This window comes from Asparagus officinalis, chromosome 7 (assembly GCF_001876935.1).
Source record: "Asparagus officinalis chromosome 7, Aspof.V1, whole genome shotgun sequence".
NCBI classification, from domain to species: Eukaryota; Viridiplantae; Streptophyta; class Magnoliopsida; order Asparagales; family Asparagaceae; genus Asparagus; species Asparagus officinalis.
The window spans coordinates 92,322,198-92,336,135 of record NC_033800.1 but is presented as its reverse complement, the minus strand read 5'-3'; the positions used below and the strand labels follow the sequence as shown (position 1 = coordinate 92,336,135).

General features: G+C 40.1%; 1 protein-coding gene across 1 annotated transcript; it reads left to right on the top strand.

Moving 5' to 3' along the window:
- Positions 7–8,004, top strand: LOC109848824 (DEAD-box ATP-dependent RNA helicase 53-like). Its single transcript, XM_020418516.1, has 8 exons — positions 7–109; positions 934–1,061; positions 2,709–3,120; positions 3,196–3,294; positions 4,771–4,995; positions 5,096–5,257; positions 7,015–7,628; positions 7,727–8,004. The coding sequence occupies exons 2-7, from the start codon at positions 955–957 to the stop codon at positions 7,570–7,572; spliced, it is 1,563 nt and encodes a 520-aa protein (XP_020274105.1). The 5' UTR covers positions 7–109; positions 934–954; the 3' UTR covers positions 7,573–7,628; positions 7,727–8,004.

Below are 13,938 nucleotides of genomic sequence, written 5' to 3'. Positions count from 1 at the left end.
CGCCGCTCCACCTGGGGAGGAGCTTCTTGATATCTCGAAGCTAGGGATATCGGAACAGATTGTGTCTGCGCTCTCTCGCCGAGGAATTACTGAGCTTTTTCCTATTCAGGTGAAAGCAAAATTGCTTTTTTTTTAATTTAAATTCTTCTTGAATTAGGTTTTTTTGCGTTAAAAGTTTTGTAAGTTTCATTGTGCGAGTGAAAATTGAGATTTTAGACCTAAGATTGGAAGGTTGGTTGGTGAATTTTTTTTTAAGCGGCATTAAAAAGTTGGTGCTAGCAGCTTGATGCTGAAATAATTTCATTTCATGAAGGGGAAAAAGTATAATTTTTCTTATGTGGTCAACCTAGTGTGTAAGAAAAAAACTTCATCTTTGTGCTATCCATTAGTTTTTTATTTTTTATTTTTACCTTTCTTTGAAGTAGAAATATGGTATGGAGTTTGCTGAAGTTTAATGAAACCCAAGTAAAGCAATCAAGATCTGTTAAAAAAAACATAATAGTTGATGTATTTTCATAAACTTAAAATTTTTTATTTAGTGTGCGGGGTTGTTGTTGTTGGGGGTTTTTGGTTTTTCGGTTTAATGAAACCCAAGTAAAGCAATTAAAATTTTGTATTTAGTTTGCTTTTTTTTTTTTTTTTTTGGGCTATTGGTGCGGGTGGTTGTGGTGTGTGGTGGGGTGGGTGGGGGGTGGGGGGAGGGGGGATGAAAGGCATAAAATATGCCAATGCACACCGCTGGTCTTCAAGTGTTGAGCTCTATTTGGCCTATTTAGAACATAGTGTTTTTTCTATCTCTTTAGCTACATTATGCTGTATACATTTCTATATAAAGCTTTTTCTATAAAAAAAGGTGTATCATTTTTATGGATTTCCCCATCAGTACGAACTAAAATTTGAGTTGTGCATTACTGATGAAAACATCAACTGTAGAGAGCTGTATTGGAGCCACTCATGGAGGGACGGGACATGATTGGAAGGGCTATTACTGGGTCAGGAAAGACTCTAGCATTTGGTATTCCGATATTGGATAAGATTATCCGACACCAAAGTCAGAGCAGGTTTGTTCTTTTCACTGTATAGTGCCATGTGTCTATATTTCAGTATTAAATAGTTCAGTATATGGATAAAAAAACTTCTAATTTCATGAGCAGAGGAGTTGAGTCTTTTCCCACCATAATGGTGGTCATAAATACTAGCAAATTGCTGGAATCACTTGATGATTAACTGCAAAGTGGTCTAAGAAAGATTACCAATACATGACCCTACTATGAAAAGTAAGTTGGTGTTTTTTAATATCTGAATTTCTGGTCATGCTACCTTGTGTTGGAGTTATAACTTAAAACTTGATTTTGGAGTGGGGAAGTTTAGTCCCACATTGGATAGGAGATGAGAATGAGGGTTGTTTATAAGCATTCTCTTTCTCTCCTATGCCTAGAAGGAAATATGAGTTATGCTCCACACCACACACGCGCGCTTTGAACCAAACCGGGCCGGGTCGCGTTGGGCTTGGGTTCGGGTCGGGATGCACGCGCCTACAACTTGCGGACACGAATATAGCTCCGGATTGAGGGGTCCTTAATCTGCTACATTTTAGATTTTTATTTTTGCAAATTGGAACAATTAAAACGTGTTAAACATTTAGCTGCGAGATTGGTGGATCTAAACGGACACGAGATTGGTGGATCTAAACGGACACGAGATTGGTGGATCTAAACGGACGCGAGATTTGTGGATCTAAACGGGTGATAATTGTGGATCTAAACGGCGGTTTTCAACCTATAAAATGACCTATACCTACGACGAGGGTTTTAAACACAGTGAATAACAGATCTTCTCTTCTTCTTCTTTTCGAAATATTCCTTTTTGCTGTTATATTTTCGCTGCTTCCCTGAAAGTCTTGAAGAATTCGCAAAGCCTTCTTGAAGCTCGTGCCGATGAGAAGGAGGTCGCCTGACCGAGGATCGTAGTATCTCCGAGATCTATTATCGCGTAGCCCTGTACGAGAGGGGGCAATTAGATTCTTGGGACAATGTCTGGCACACTTCGATCATCAGACTATATTCTAAACTTTATTTAATTTAATTAAATATCTATTTTTAATCATTATCTAAATCTGTTATTTTTCGATTTCAATTAACTGTTAAAACTGCATTTCGTGCTAATTACAGTCTAAACAACACCTTATTTCTAACACCTTAAGCTCATGGAATTCTTCTTGACTGTCCTTCATAACATGGAAGAGACAACAAGAGGGCAAAATGAAATTTGGCATGAGGAAAGCAATTCACATTTGAGATATATGGTTCAGATCAATGAGCATTGGATCAATGTTGCTTTTTTTTTTGATGTAATAGTTTAGACTTATCCTGAACGGGGCTGTGCCAATACTACATTTTATTTGCATCCATCGCCCGCATATGGACAAAGATGTTTTCTTTCAATATTTACTGTTGCTCATGCTTCTATGAGAAGTATACCTGCAACCTGTACCTTCTTGGACTCAAGCATGTGAAAACATTACCTTCACAAAGCTTTATATTCCCATATTTGCATGGTGCAATTATATATCACGTTTGTTGTAAATAAGGTTATATTCTCTACTTTATGGCTTAAATTATCAAATTTACTAAACATTTGATTATGTGTTTTTCTTATTATTTAACTGATGGTTCATATGTTAACTGTGTTTATCCATTTTGTTATAGGAAGAAAAGAGTTCCCTCTGCTCTGGTATTGGCACCTACACGTGAACTTGCACGACAGGTGCAACAAGAGTTCAAAGTATCCGCTCCAAATTTGAGCAGCACTTGTCTCTATGGTGGTATATCAATTTCAAATCAAGTAAGGACATTAGGGTTTGGCATTGACATTGCTGTTGGGACCCCTGGAAGAATTATCGACTTAGTTGAACGAGGTGCCTTGGATCTATCTGAAGTCAAGTTTGTTGTATTGGATGAAGCTGATCAGATGTTGGCTATTGGTTTTCAAGAGGATGTTGAATGTATCCTGGGTTACTTACCGGCAAGAAAGCAGTGCATGTTGTTCTCAGCTACCATGCCTTCATGGGTTAATGATCTATCTAGGAAGTTCCTGAGAGACCCCTTAGTAGTCGACCTGGTAAGTTTTATTCCTTCCCAATGTGTTAATAATAGTACTTGGTTTTATCATCACTCCGTCGCTATAATTGTGCAGGTTGGTAAGAGTGATCAAAAGTTAGCGGAGGGTATTACTCTCTATTCAATCGCATCCTCTAATTCCAATAAACAAAATCTTCTTCCCACTTTGATCTCTGTAAGTCAATTTATCTGATGAGCGCATTGTACTTCAGATATTTGTTAATTTAAGCTGGATATATTGCCATGTTGTATTATGACATAAGCTGCCAAAAAACTTTTTCCTCCTTTTGATGGAGTAAAGAATCTAACTTCCACACCTGATAGTCTGAATCATTTGGAAAGAGTTCTACTTGTCACGCATGCTGAATATGTATGTACTATCTGGGTTGTAATTATTAATATATTTTATTTTTTATCACTAATATTTGAAGAAATTGAAGGTAATATTTGCTTTTGAGCTTTTATACTATTTTCCTCATATTAAAACAGAAAATCTGAACCATCATTTGACAGTTCGATCTGCATGATTCTACCACCCTTCTCAAGGCCATACAACTAAGAATGTTAAATCTTCTAGTTAACATGTACTAGTCCTTGAGTAGTTTTCTGCCACCTGGCATCATGGTGAAGCTATCATAAGCTGAGGCACTCTATACCAATAGACGCCAAAGGTTTGACTGCTTATGGGTTCTGCACATGGTCCATATCAAGATGCTTTTAGCAAGGTCTTGGCATATCAAGGCACATTTGTTTTTGACCCACACTTTCAATCCTTCTCCAAAGAACGTGCCCACTCACTGCCAGGGGCTTCCTAGTGTCCATCAAACTGTCAATAAAGCAGATAGAAATCTGGATTATTTTGTGTGACCTCTACCTAGCAGCAAGAGGCCAAGCAGTAGTTTATGAGGCACATTTAAGTACAACAAATGAAGAAAAGTTTATTGGAAAATCTGAATTTTGATAATGACGCCCTTTAGTTAATAATTACTACGATTGATTTATGAATCATTTGCACTGGGATAGTCTGATTCCTGTTCTTGTGGTCAGTAACTTGGGTTATTTGCTCCAATAATTTATGGGTTCTTTTGCATAGTCCCTAGCTCTTACATGTGCTGGAAGTTCAGTGTCATCAAGTGAGTTTGTATATAGCATCTGAAGTTAGGGTCCATTGAGTGAGAAACTTTGTTGTAATGATTATCAAAGGCCTACCACTATTGCACTTTTTGGTATGATAGTCAGCATTACCGTGTGGCTTTTATATCCTTTTTTTTCGTTTGATACCTTGGCCACCAGTATCTCATGGATCCATAATATAGAGAAGGGACATGGTAATTGATAAGCAAATAAGACAAGCAAAGATAAAACATCCGAAGTTTGTATCAAGCTGACTTTGAACTTTTATCACTCTCCACTTTGGTCAAGTCTTCTCAATGTTTCTTAGCAGTCACTTAAGCATGTACAAATTTCCAGCTTTTGAGCCCAAAATTTCCACCGTCGATATGGTATACTTCCTTTATATCCAGTTAATCTAACTCATGACTTTTTTTTGCTACATAATTTTGTTTTTAATTATAACTTCAATTTCACTTGGTTCTGCTTGATTTTGCATGCCTTTATTGTTGACATTAAAACTCAACTTTTGGTGTTTAAGAAATATGGACAAGGAGGTAAAAGTATAATTTTCACAAGAACAAAGAAAGACGCCGAGTCACTCTCAAGGACCATGAGGAGCATAGTTGGAAGCAAAGCATTGCATGGTGATATGCAGCAGCTGCAAAGGGACCGAACTCTTGCTGCTTTTCGTGACGGAAGATTTGATGTGCTGGTTGCTACTGATGTTGCTGCACGTGGTCTTGATATTCCCAATGTAGACCTGGTAATGCTGCCTCTTGCCCAAATGTCATTTTTTCTGCTAAACATTGTTAGATGTATCTTTCTTTCAAGTTATCTAATTCTAATGAGGATGGAATATGCAGGTTATCCATTTTGAAATGCCAAACAGTTCTGAGTTTTTCGTTCATAGATCAGGTCGTACTGGCCGAGCTGGAAACAAGGGAACTGCGATTCTTATGTTCAGTGAAAGCCAGCGGCGTACGGTCAGATCAATGGAACGAGAACTTGGATTCAAATTTGAAGAGGTATGCAATAGTCTGCCATTGTGTGATTGACTTTGTTTTTATCCATTCTTATTATTGAAGTTATCGTTCTATTTTTTTAGTTACTCTATAATCTAGTAAGAAATATGTCCAATGACATCATGCAATCTTTTAATTAAGTTCAGGAATTGTAACCATAGTTGACTTTGATATGGTATATATGAAGTGATGAACACGGCCTACAGTTTTTGAGTACCAGATGTTGTTGTATTGCTACTTAGTTCATACATACGATGACTTAGTGAACATAATTACAGCTACAGATTTATAGTAGATTATGTCTAATTAATTTTAATTTCACTATTTTAGGTCGTACTCTGGCTTATTAGACATAATGCATGTATGCTGTAAATATGTTTTGAGAGGAAGGCTGTAAAGTCTATAGTTTACTTCATCGATATGGTGCTACTGAAATAATCATATATAAAGCTAAATCCATGCACATGCCCATAGTTGAACCCTGAAATTATTTGTTGTGCTATGATTTAAAGCACTGGCAGTTGCTTACACCTTCTAATGCAATTAGTAGGCTCTTGACCTTGAATGCAGCTCCTGCAAGTCAGCAGTGCTATGCTTCATAAGCATATGCTTGTTCTGGGTTTACATCTGATTTTGTTCTTAAAAGAACTTGAAGGCCGCTGTATCCAAATACTGCGTGAATTATTAAAAAAAATGCAAGATACTCGGTGGTATACGTGGCTGAGATGTCTGGTGTGTCTTCAACCTTGAAGCTAGCTTTGTGGCAGTTGGATATGGAGTTGATGGTATTTAATTTTAATGATGTAAATTATTAGAAATTTAGAGTTCAGTTATAGGAGAAATTTAAAAAAAAATCCAAGTTGAACATGTAATTATAAAAATCGACCATCTTTTAATTTGCTTACCATTTTCGATCAATTTTGTCCACGTGGTTGGTTTTGAAAATCGGAATTTTTGTTATACCCGGACTGGCAATACTGGTAGGTAACAACTTTTTTTTTAAAATTGTGCTGGTAGTTAAACAACTTAATGTTAAACATTATAGGGATAGGGGTCTGGTTAATTATTAGACGGAAAAAAATAAGTGGATTTTTTAGGGAAAAATGACAAGAAAAGGAAAAAAATATCTAAATTTTTTCATAGCAGATTGCCAAACAAAGTACAATGGTCTACTTACATATAGTTTTAATTTAACTTTTAGTTATGAATGAATAATATCATTTTATTAGATTAGTTAGAATTTTGGATTATTATGAATTATTAGGATAGGTTTAATTATGGGAGTTACGATTTTGATTGTAACCACCTCAAATCTTATCTTTACTATACAAAACAGATGCGTAATATCCAGGGATGTATTACTGATTAATTCGCGATTAAATAGGTAACTACTGGGATCGGCAATCCTGGTAGCTGCCACAATCAAAAATTTCAGAATCGACCAATTTCTGGTTTACATGGTAAAAATAGGTCGAAAATGATAAATAAATAAATAAAATTCAATTTCTATAATTAAATATTAAAATTGGTTCCTTTTAAAAATTTGTCCTCATTGAATTCAGAACTTGAGATTATATCATGTAATGTCTGATCAGCTCCCTCGCTCTTTAAGTATCCCCGGGCACAGGCGAGAAGCTTCTTATATCGACATATGTTTTTGAGTAAAATATTGGTCACAAACTTAAGTGATGGATACTTATTAACATTTTTAATTTTTTAATATATGTTAAAAATTTCATGGTACTGTTTGTATTTAACAGCTCCGTGGAATTACCAGCAGTGTTGGTATGAGAAGAGAAGTAGAAGAAAGCTTTTATGAGTCAGATGATGATCTGGATAGTCAAAAAATTGACCGCCCTAACTACAGTAAGAACCGTCAATATGGGAACATGAACAACTTCAGAAGCAACTATGGAAGATCTCGAGGATCTAATACATCAAAGTACTCAGAGAGCAACTTTAGGGGAAAGAACTACTCATCAAGCAATTCTGAGCCCAGGAATGGCCGTCAAAGTCAAAGTTATGGTCAGGCCAGAACCCAGTTGGGCAAGTATGGTGATTATGGGCAAACCGACTCTCGATGGTCTTCAAGATTCGGTGCACGAGAAAGATCAAGTGCCTCGGACAGGATGAATGGTAACAGATCAAGTGCCCCTGACCCGCGATGGTCTTCAAGATTCGGTGTAGGGGAAAGATCAAGCGCCTCTGACAGGACGTATGGTAACAGAACGAGGCAGAGGGGAGCAAGGCAACGATCCACCTCCCAGAGCGATGATTTTGATTTTGATGGCTTGCTTGACTTGTTTAAGGATAATTAAGATTAAAGGAAAAACAACAGGTCTCAGTTCGCATTTTTGGGATGGTCTAATTGCAGGTATGATCTCAAGAGAGTTAAGTAGGAAGATAGTGATAGTTGAATGTGTTTTTAAGAATTGCGCTACTAACATGAAATGATGTTCAAACTTCTGCTAGATCTTGTTGTGAAGAAGTGGATTAGGAGCGCTTCCACGTTCTAAAGGATTGAGATTTCGAAATATAGGTCATTCCGATCTACGATTGATCTTCATCGAGTATATTTTATGGATGCTTGATCAGAGAGCGGCATGAGCTGAGGTTTACCGAATTGATGTTCCTATTTGCAGTTGTTTACCGCAAGACCATGAAACTGGACATGTAGCTTATACTATAGAACTTTATTCCTTATTCTGCGTAATTTTTTCATATATAGATTTCGATATTCTATTCTAGCAGCGTTCTGTGTGATATATATCAATCTTGCAAAGTGTAACCAGAATTCTTGAAGCCGGCCAAGAAAAGGGAGAACATAAGCTTTGTGTGTGGGTTTTTTTCCCTTTCTTCAAAATCCATGCAAAATGTAAGATTGCAAGGGCATGGCAAGGGCATCTAGTTACCGAACTTACCTTGAGACAACTGATAAGATAAAGGGTTCTTATTGGCAGCTCATGCGAAAAGGAAGAGCCCGCGCTTGATTTTAGCTTCATTGCAGCAGCTAATCCTATCAGCGTGTACTCAGCTTTCTATATGCAACATAATAATGACATCTTTTACTTGGATAGTTACCTATAATAATCTTCTTCACGATAAACTTTCATTGTATTATCTATATCTATCTATATTACTTATATTACTTATAAAAGGGATTACTCATATCAAAATTTCTGATTTCTTTTTTTGCGTTCTCAGAAATTGAAAACTTGCAATTATACTATTAATTGTGATTAAATTAAATTAAATGTCAACTAATTACCCAAAATATCTTATTAATTAAGGACCTCCTCACTTTCCCACATATTTAGGCATTCACTAAAATGTAATTTATATAAATACTTTATAACGATAGCAAAATTCATAAAATATCTTATAATTTATATAAATAATTATTAATCATAACAAAATAGTATAAACTAATCAGTGTAATAAAGTATTTTATAAAATGACTAAATAATTTATTAAATAATATATTATTAAATTGTTAAATGCCTATTTATAAATTATAATAAAATGATATTATAAATAAAATAATACACTATGAAACAACTAAAAAATATATATCATTGAACAAATAGCACAGTAACATTGTGTAAATACTAATAGCAAAATAATATAATTATGTTAATTGTTATGGTAATTTACCATCTAAAGATGAAGATACCAAAAGATTGTCTGCATAGGCTAAAGAGGCCATGGTTCAAACCAGCTTAGAGGCTCCAAAGCCCAGCCAAGGGCAAGTCTATCGGCCAGTCGAGCGGACGAGTCATTTTTGACCAAGGGTCATCATTACCGACTCGAAGGACCAATCGGTCCCTCGTAATCAAGACGACTCCTCCAACAGATTTCTCGACTATACACTCGATTCGAATCTCACTCGGCTATCAAGTCGGGAAATCACAAAGACAACTCACGAACCGACTCGCCTCTACTAAGGGGATAAGATCCAGCTAAGCTCACCTCAGATGTCAATCAACACAACAACACTGATCAGTCCCATCAAGATCTCTGCTCTGACAAATCCCCTGCACAAGCTGCTTATTCCACTCACAAGTCACTTCTCTGGGATTGCCATGATGCTCTCCTGTATTCGAATGACTTCCCCTCCAATCACCAACCGCCATCTGGAGAGGGAAGGACGACCGAGCAGCGGGCCTATCCTCTGCCCTGCCTCATCTGTCAAATTCAGGATGCTGAGGGGACATCTCTCTCTTGTATTTGAATGACTTCCCTCTCAATCGCCAGCCGACACCTGGAAGGAGAAAGATGACCCAGCCTCCAGCTCACCCTTCAACCGCCTTCTGTGCCTAACCAAAGCCGAAGGGACAAACTCCCAGAGGCGATGGGCTATAAAAGGGGGGAATTAAGGTAAAAGAGGGAATTCTTTTTCTGCTACTTCTTGATAAAAGCTCAGAATTTACCTTTGCTAAAAAATAATCATTAATTCCACAAGAGTACCCCCTGCAAGGACCTCAATGGCCCAGGGACCTCTCAAAAAACCCTCCTCAAGTTTACCGGCTGACTTGACCGTCGGAGGTACATCGTGGAAAATTAGCCCGGTACTCCTGCTATTCTTACATGTGCAGGCTATCAGTCCACCCCGCGCGCTCAGAATCGGGCGTAGAGTCGGAGGAGGAGTCGTCCCCATCTCTTATCCTCCTAACCTTCGTCATCAACGGAAGACCCTCATCAACTGTGTGTTCATGGACATCAACAGTTTGACGCCCATCGTGAGGCCCACTTTCTTCTCTGAGAAGACATGCCCAACTCTAAACAGGGGCCTGATCTTGTCTATTCTTAAAAGATGCCGCTGGAATTGCACCATTCAAGCTAAACAAAGCCTGAAATCGCATCATTCAAGCTAAGGAGGATTAGCCTATGGCTATGAGGAGCCAACATAGGCGTAGCCCTCGAGGGCTTCAACAGCTTTCTGGGAAGTATTCGCCAGGTGGAACCCAGAAAGCCCTCCTGGAAAAGACACACCACTATGGTGATTGTCTGGCTTGAAGATGATGCACAAGCTTCTTATCGCCGCCACATATGAAAACCCCACCGCTTGGACAGCCAAGAAGCCTGGGGTTGGATCGCAAACAGAACCCCAAGGGTTATGATCAGATCCAGTATTGCTCAAGCTCCTTGCCGGCAATGGCTCACCCGAGCAAGGAGTAGTGATTAAGTTTGTGGCTGGCTCCTCGGACCATCACCGCCTTCAAAGGAGAGTCCTTCCTCACCAAGTTGAGATTATAGGGAAAACTCAAGGGCTCGTCATCTAGTCTTCTCAAGAAGATTAACAGCCCCGACACCCCAGCAAATGCTCAGAACCGCCAGAGTCAAAGTAAGACCTGGTGGTCGAAGTATGTGAATTGCACTCCCTCTACAAGAACGCTCCTCCATTTATAGGATGGTCCGACCATCGCTATCCCTGGAAACCCTAAGGGGAAGTCATGATCCCATCAAATTCCAGGGAACAAAGCTTCGGCGCATGGGGTTCTCACCAAGAAGAAGCCCCCATCACAAAAGTTGTTTGGGCCTCCCCCTGTTGAGCATCATTCTCCAAAAGCTCAATCAGTCAAACTTTAGCCATACAACACAACCGGCGGTGGACAAGCAAGATCTGTTAAAAATCACCATGTCCAGCGTTGACCAGCAAAGACCTCAGCAAAAACTCAAAGGTTCAGAAAGGTCCTTGGCTGATGAGATGGCAAATATGCCAACAACTCAACAATGTCCAAAGCTAAATAGCTCACCCTCTAGAGGAAGAACAACCCCACCCTGATTATGGCCGTTCCTCAGTTTGGCAACAAAGACAACCAATGGAGCAACGACTTTCTCACATCAGAACAGAAATGTTCACAGGCGAAAAAGAAACATCCAAGGAAGCTCCGCCTCGGTGACCTTGCCCCCATCCAAAAAGCCATCTTCAAAATGCACCTGGGCAAGAAACATGAGTCTGGCACTGCCTGATGGAATAAATATGAATGAGTTGTACTCTATCATGTATAAATTTCAAAACAATCAATGAAAATGTCAGATAAAAAGAAAGACATCAAAAGACCTGGTCGTCTGGGCAAACGACTTCTCAGTCAGAATAAAGACCTTGGTACCTAATCTGGATAAAACCAAGACACAACAACTCCTCAGTCGATCACAAGACACTGGCACCGCCTTAGGACATGCCTAAGGTGCCACGACTCCTCAGTCGGTCACAAGGTTCTGGCGCCGCCTCAGGACAGGCCCAAAGCTCAACAACTTCTTAGTCGGAATAAAGACTTTGGTACCTAATCTGGATAAAACCAAGGCATAACGACTCCTCAGTCGGTCACAAGACCCTGGTGCCACCTCAGGACAGGCCCAAGGTGCCATGGCTCCTCAGTCGGTCACAAGGCCCTGGCGTCGCCTCAGGACATGCCCAAGGCGCGATGACTTCTTAGTCTGAATAGAGACCTTAGTACCTAATCTGGATAAAACTAAGCCACAACGACTCCTCAGTCGGTCACAAGACCCTGACACCGCCTCAGGACAGGCCCAAGGTGCCACGACTCCTCAGTCGGTCACAAGGCATTAGCGCCGCCTCAAGATAGGCCCAAGGCGCAATGACTTCTCAGTCGAAATAAAGACCTTGGTGCCTAATCTGGATAAAATCAAGGCACAACGACTCCTCAGTCGGTCATAAGACCTTGGTACCTTCTCAGGGTAAAACCGATGCACAACGACTAATCAGTCAGAACAAAGCCCTTGGCCCCTCTTAAAGGTAAGCCTAAGGCACAATATATAGTTCGATTCATTCTGCTCTCATCGTTCATAGTGGTCAAGACCTTGGTAACTTCTCAGGGTAAAACCAAGGTAAAATGACTTCTCAGTCGGAACAAAGCCCTTGACTCTTCCTAAAGAATAAGTCCAAGGCAAAACGACTTCTCAGTCGGAACAAAGCCCTTGGCTCTTCCTAAAGAATGAGTCTAAGGTAAAATGATTTCTCAGTCGGAACAAAGCCCTTGGCTCTTCCTAAAGAATAAGTCCAAGGCAAAACGACTTCTCAGTCAGAACAAAGCCCTTGGCTCCTTATCTAGGAACCAACCAAGGCACAACGACTTCCTAGTTGGGTCCGAAGGACTTAGCTCCCCATCGGGAGTAATATAAAGTACAAAGACTCTACAAGTTGGCAATCAAGTCTATGGTTCCCCACTTAGACAAACCAAAGAAAAAACCCCAGAGTCGACTTTTATGAGTTATTTTCTGACCAAACAGGAGAAACAAAGATGTTGCTTCTTATCCCGCATATGATATCTAATCTACAAGGACCAACACTCTTCTCAAAAAGAAAAATGGAGCCACAACATGAATCAGCTACTCTATCAAGCATTTGCAGTTCTCAAAAGCAGAAAATAGGAGAAATTGTTGCTCATTCAAAAAGGAGTTTTGTACATTCTTCAAAAGGCCTAATGAGGCTTACAAAAAAATTCCTAAGGCTCAGAAGCACTACCCCCGAAGTCCTTCCTCATTTTCTTCAAAGGCCTCCTAGAAGAACTCGGCTCCTCCGAGTCAACCCCTCTTTTACAAACCTCCATTGGCCGAGGAAGGGCCATCGCTTCGGGATCAGAGGAAGATAAGGAGGACCACCCCATCTCAGGAAACTCCCCTCTGTCCAGAGCTTTGGCCTCCTGAAGACCGAGGCGACACCGGAGCTTCTCAAGATCTCCAGCCTCGAGATCACTAAGGGTCCTCAGCTCCAACACATTATCCTGTACCTTGGGCCAACCAAAGCATGATAGTATGTTGTCGGCACCAAACACCCAGATGAAGAACCTCTTCCATTCTTCATCTAGCTCTGGGAGATCAAAGTCCAAGCGAAAATCGCCCCGACAGTGGAAAAAATAGTGTAGGTCGCCCTCAGCAGACCCCACACTAACCACGTGCCCAAGCAAACTGATGCTGGGCACCACTTCTGCCTCGGCGCAGACATCTATAAATGCCATCAAGATATAGATGGTGTGGGGATGGAACTGGCAAGGGGAAACCCCTAAAGCCATAAAAACTTCCCTTACAAAGGGATGCAGCGACAGGTGCAATCCACACTGCAAGTGCGCCCAATAGAGAGACACTCGATCCTCCCCATGCATATGTACCAGAGTAAGACTGTCTGGTGCCCCTATGGTCACCGTTCGAGGAATGTTGTACTCATTATGCAACCAAGTTGCCTCGTCCAAAGTCATCCTCGACCTAGACAGAAACAAGACCATGAGTCTCTTCTCGCGGTCATTCTGAGGAAAAGCCATGCTAAAATCTCTTAAGGAGTCAAAGGAAGGATCGACGAAGGGAAATGTTCCTGGTAAAGAGTGTTCTTTTAAAACAACACCGGGAAGTATTTATAAACCTCTAAAGAAGCATGTAGAACCCAAAAGATACAGCCTTAGAGCAACCAAAAAAGATTCACTTTGAGAATCAGAATGGATTGCTCGAAATGCCAACCGTCGCTCGTTGTAGGCGTATAAAACTGCTTATAGGTCCCTTAACACAGCTCGACACGGTGATTCAACAAACCAACGAACCATCGAGCGACATATCCAAACACGATCGTTGGTCCACAATATCGAAGCCAAGTGATACGCAACGAAGCGGATTAACGAGGCGACGAGGTTAACGAACCGTACGCAAGCAACGGAATGCATCCATTCGCG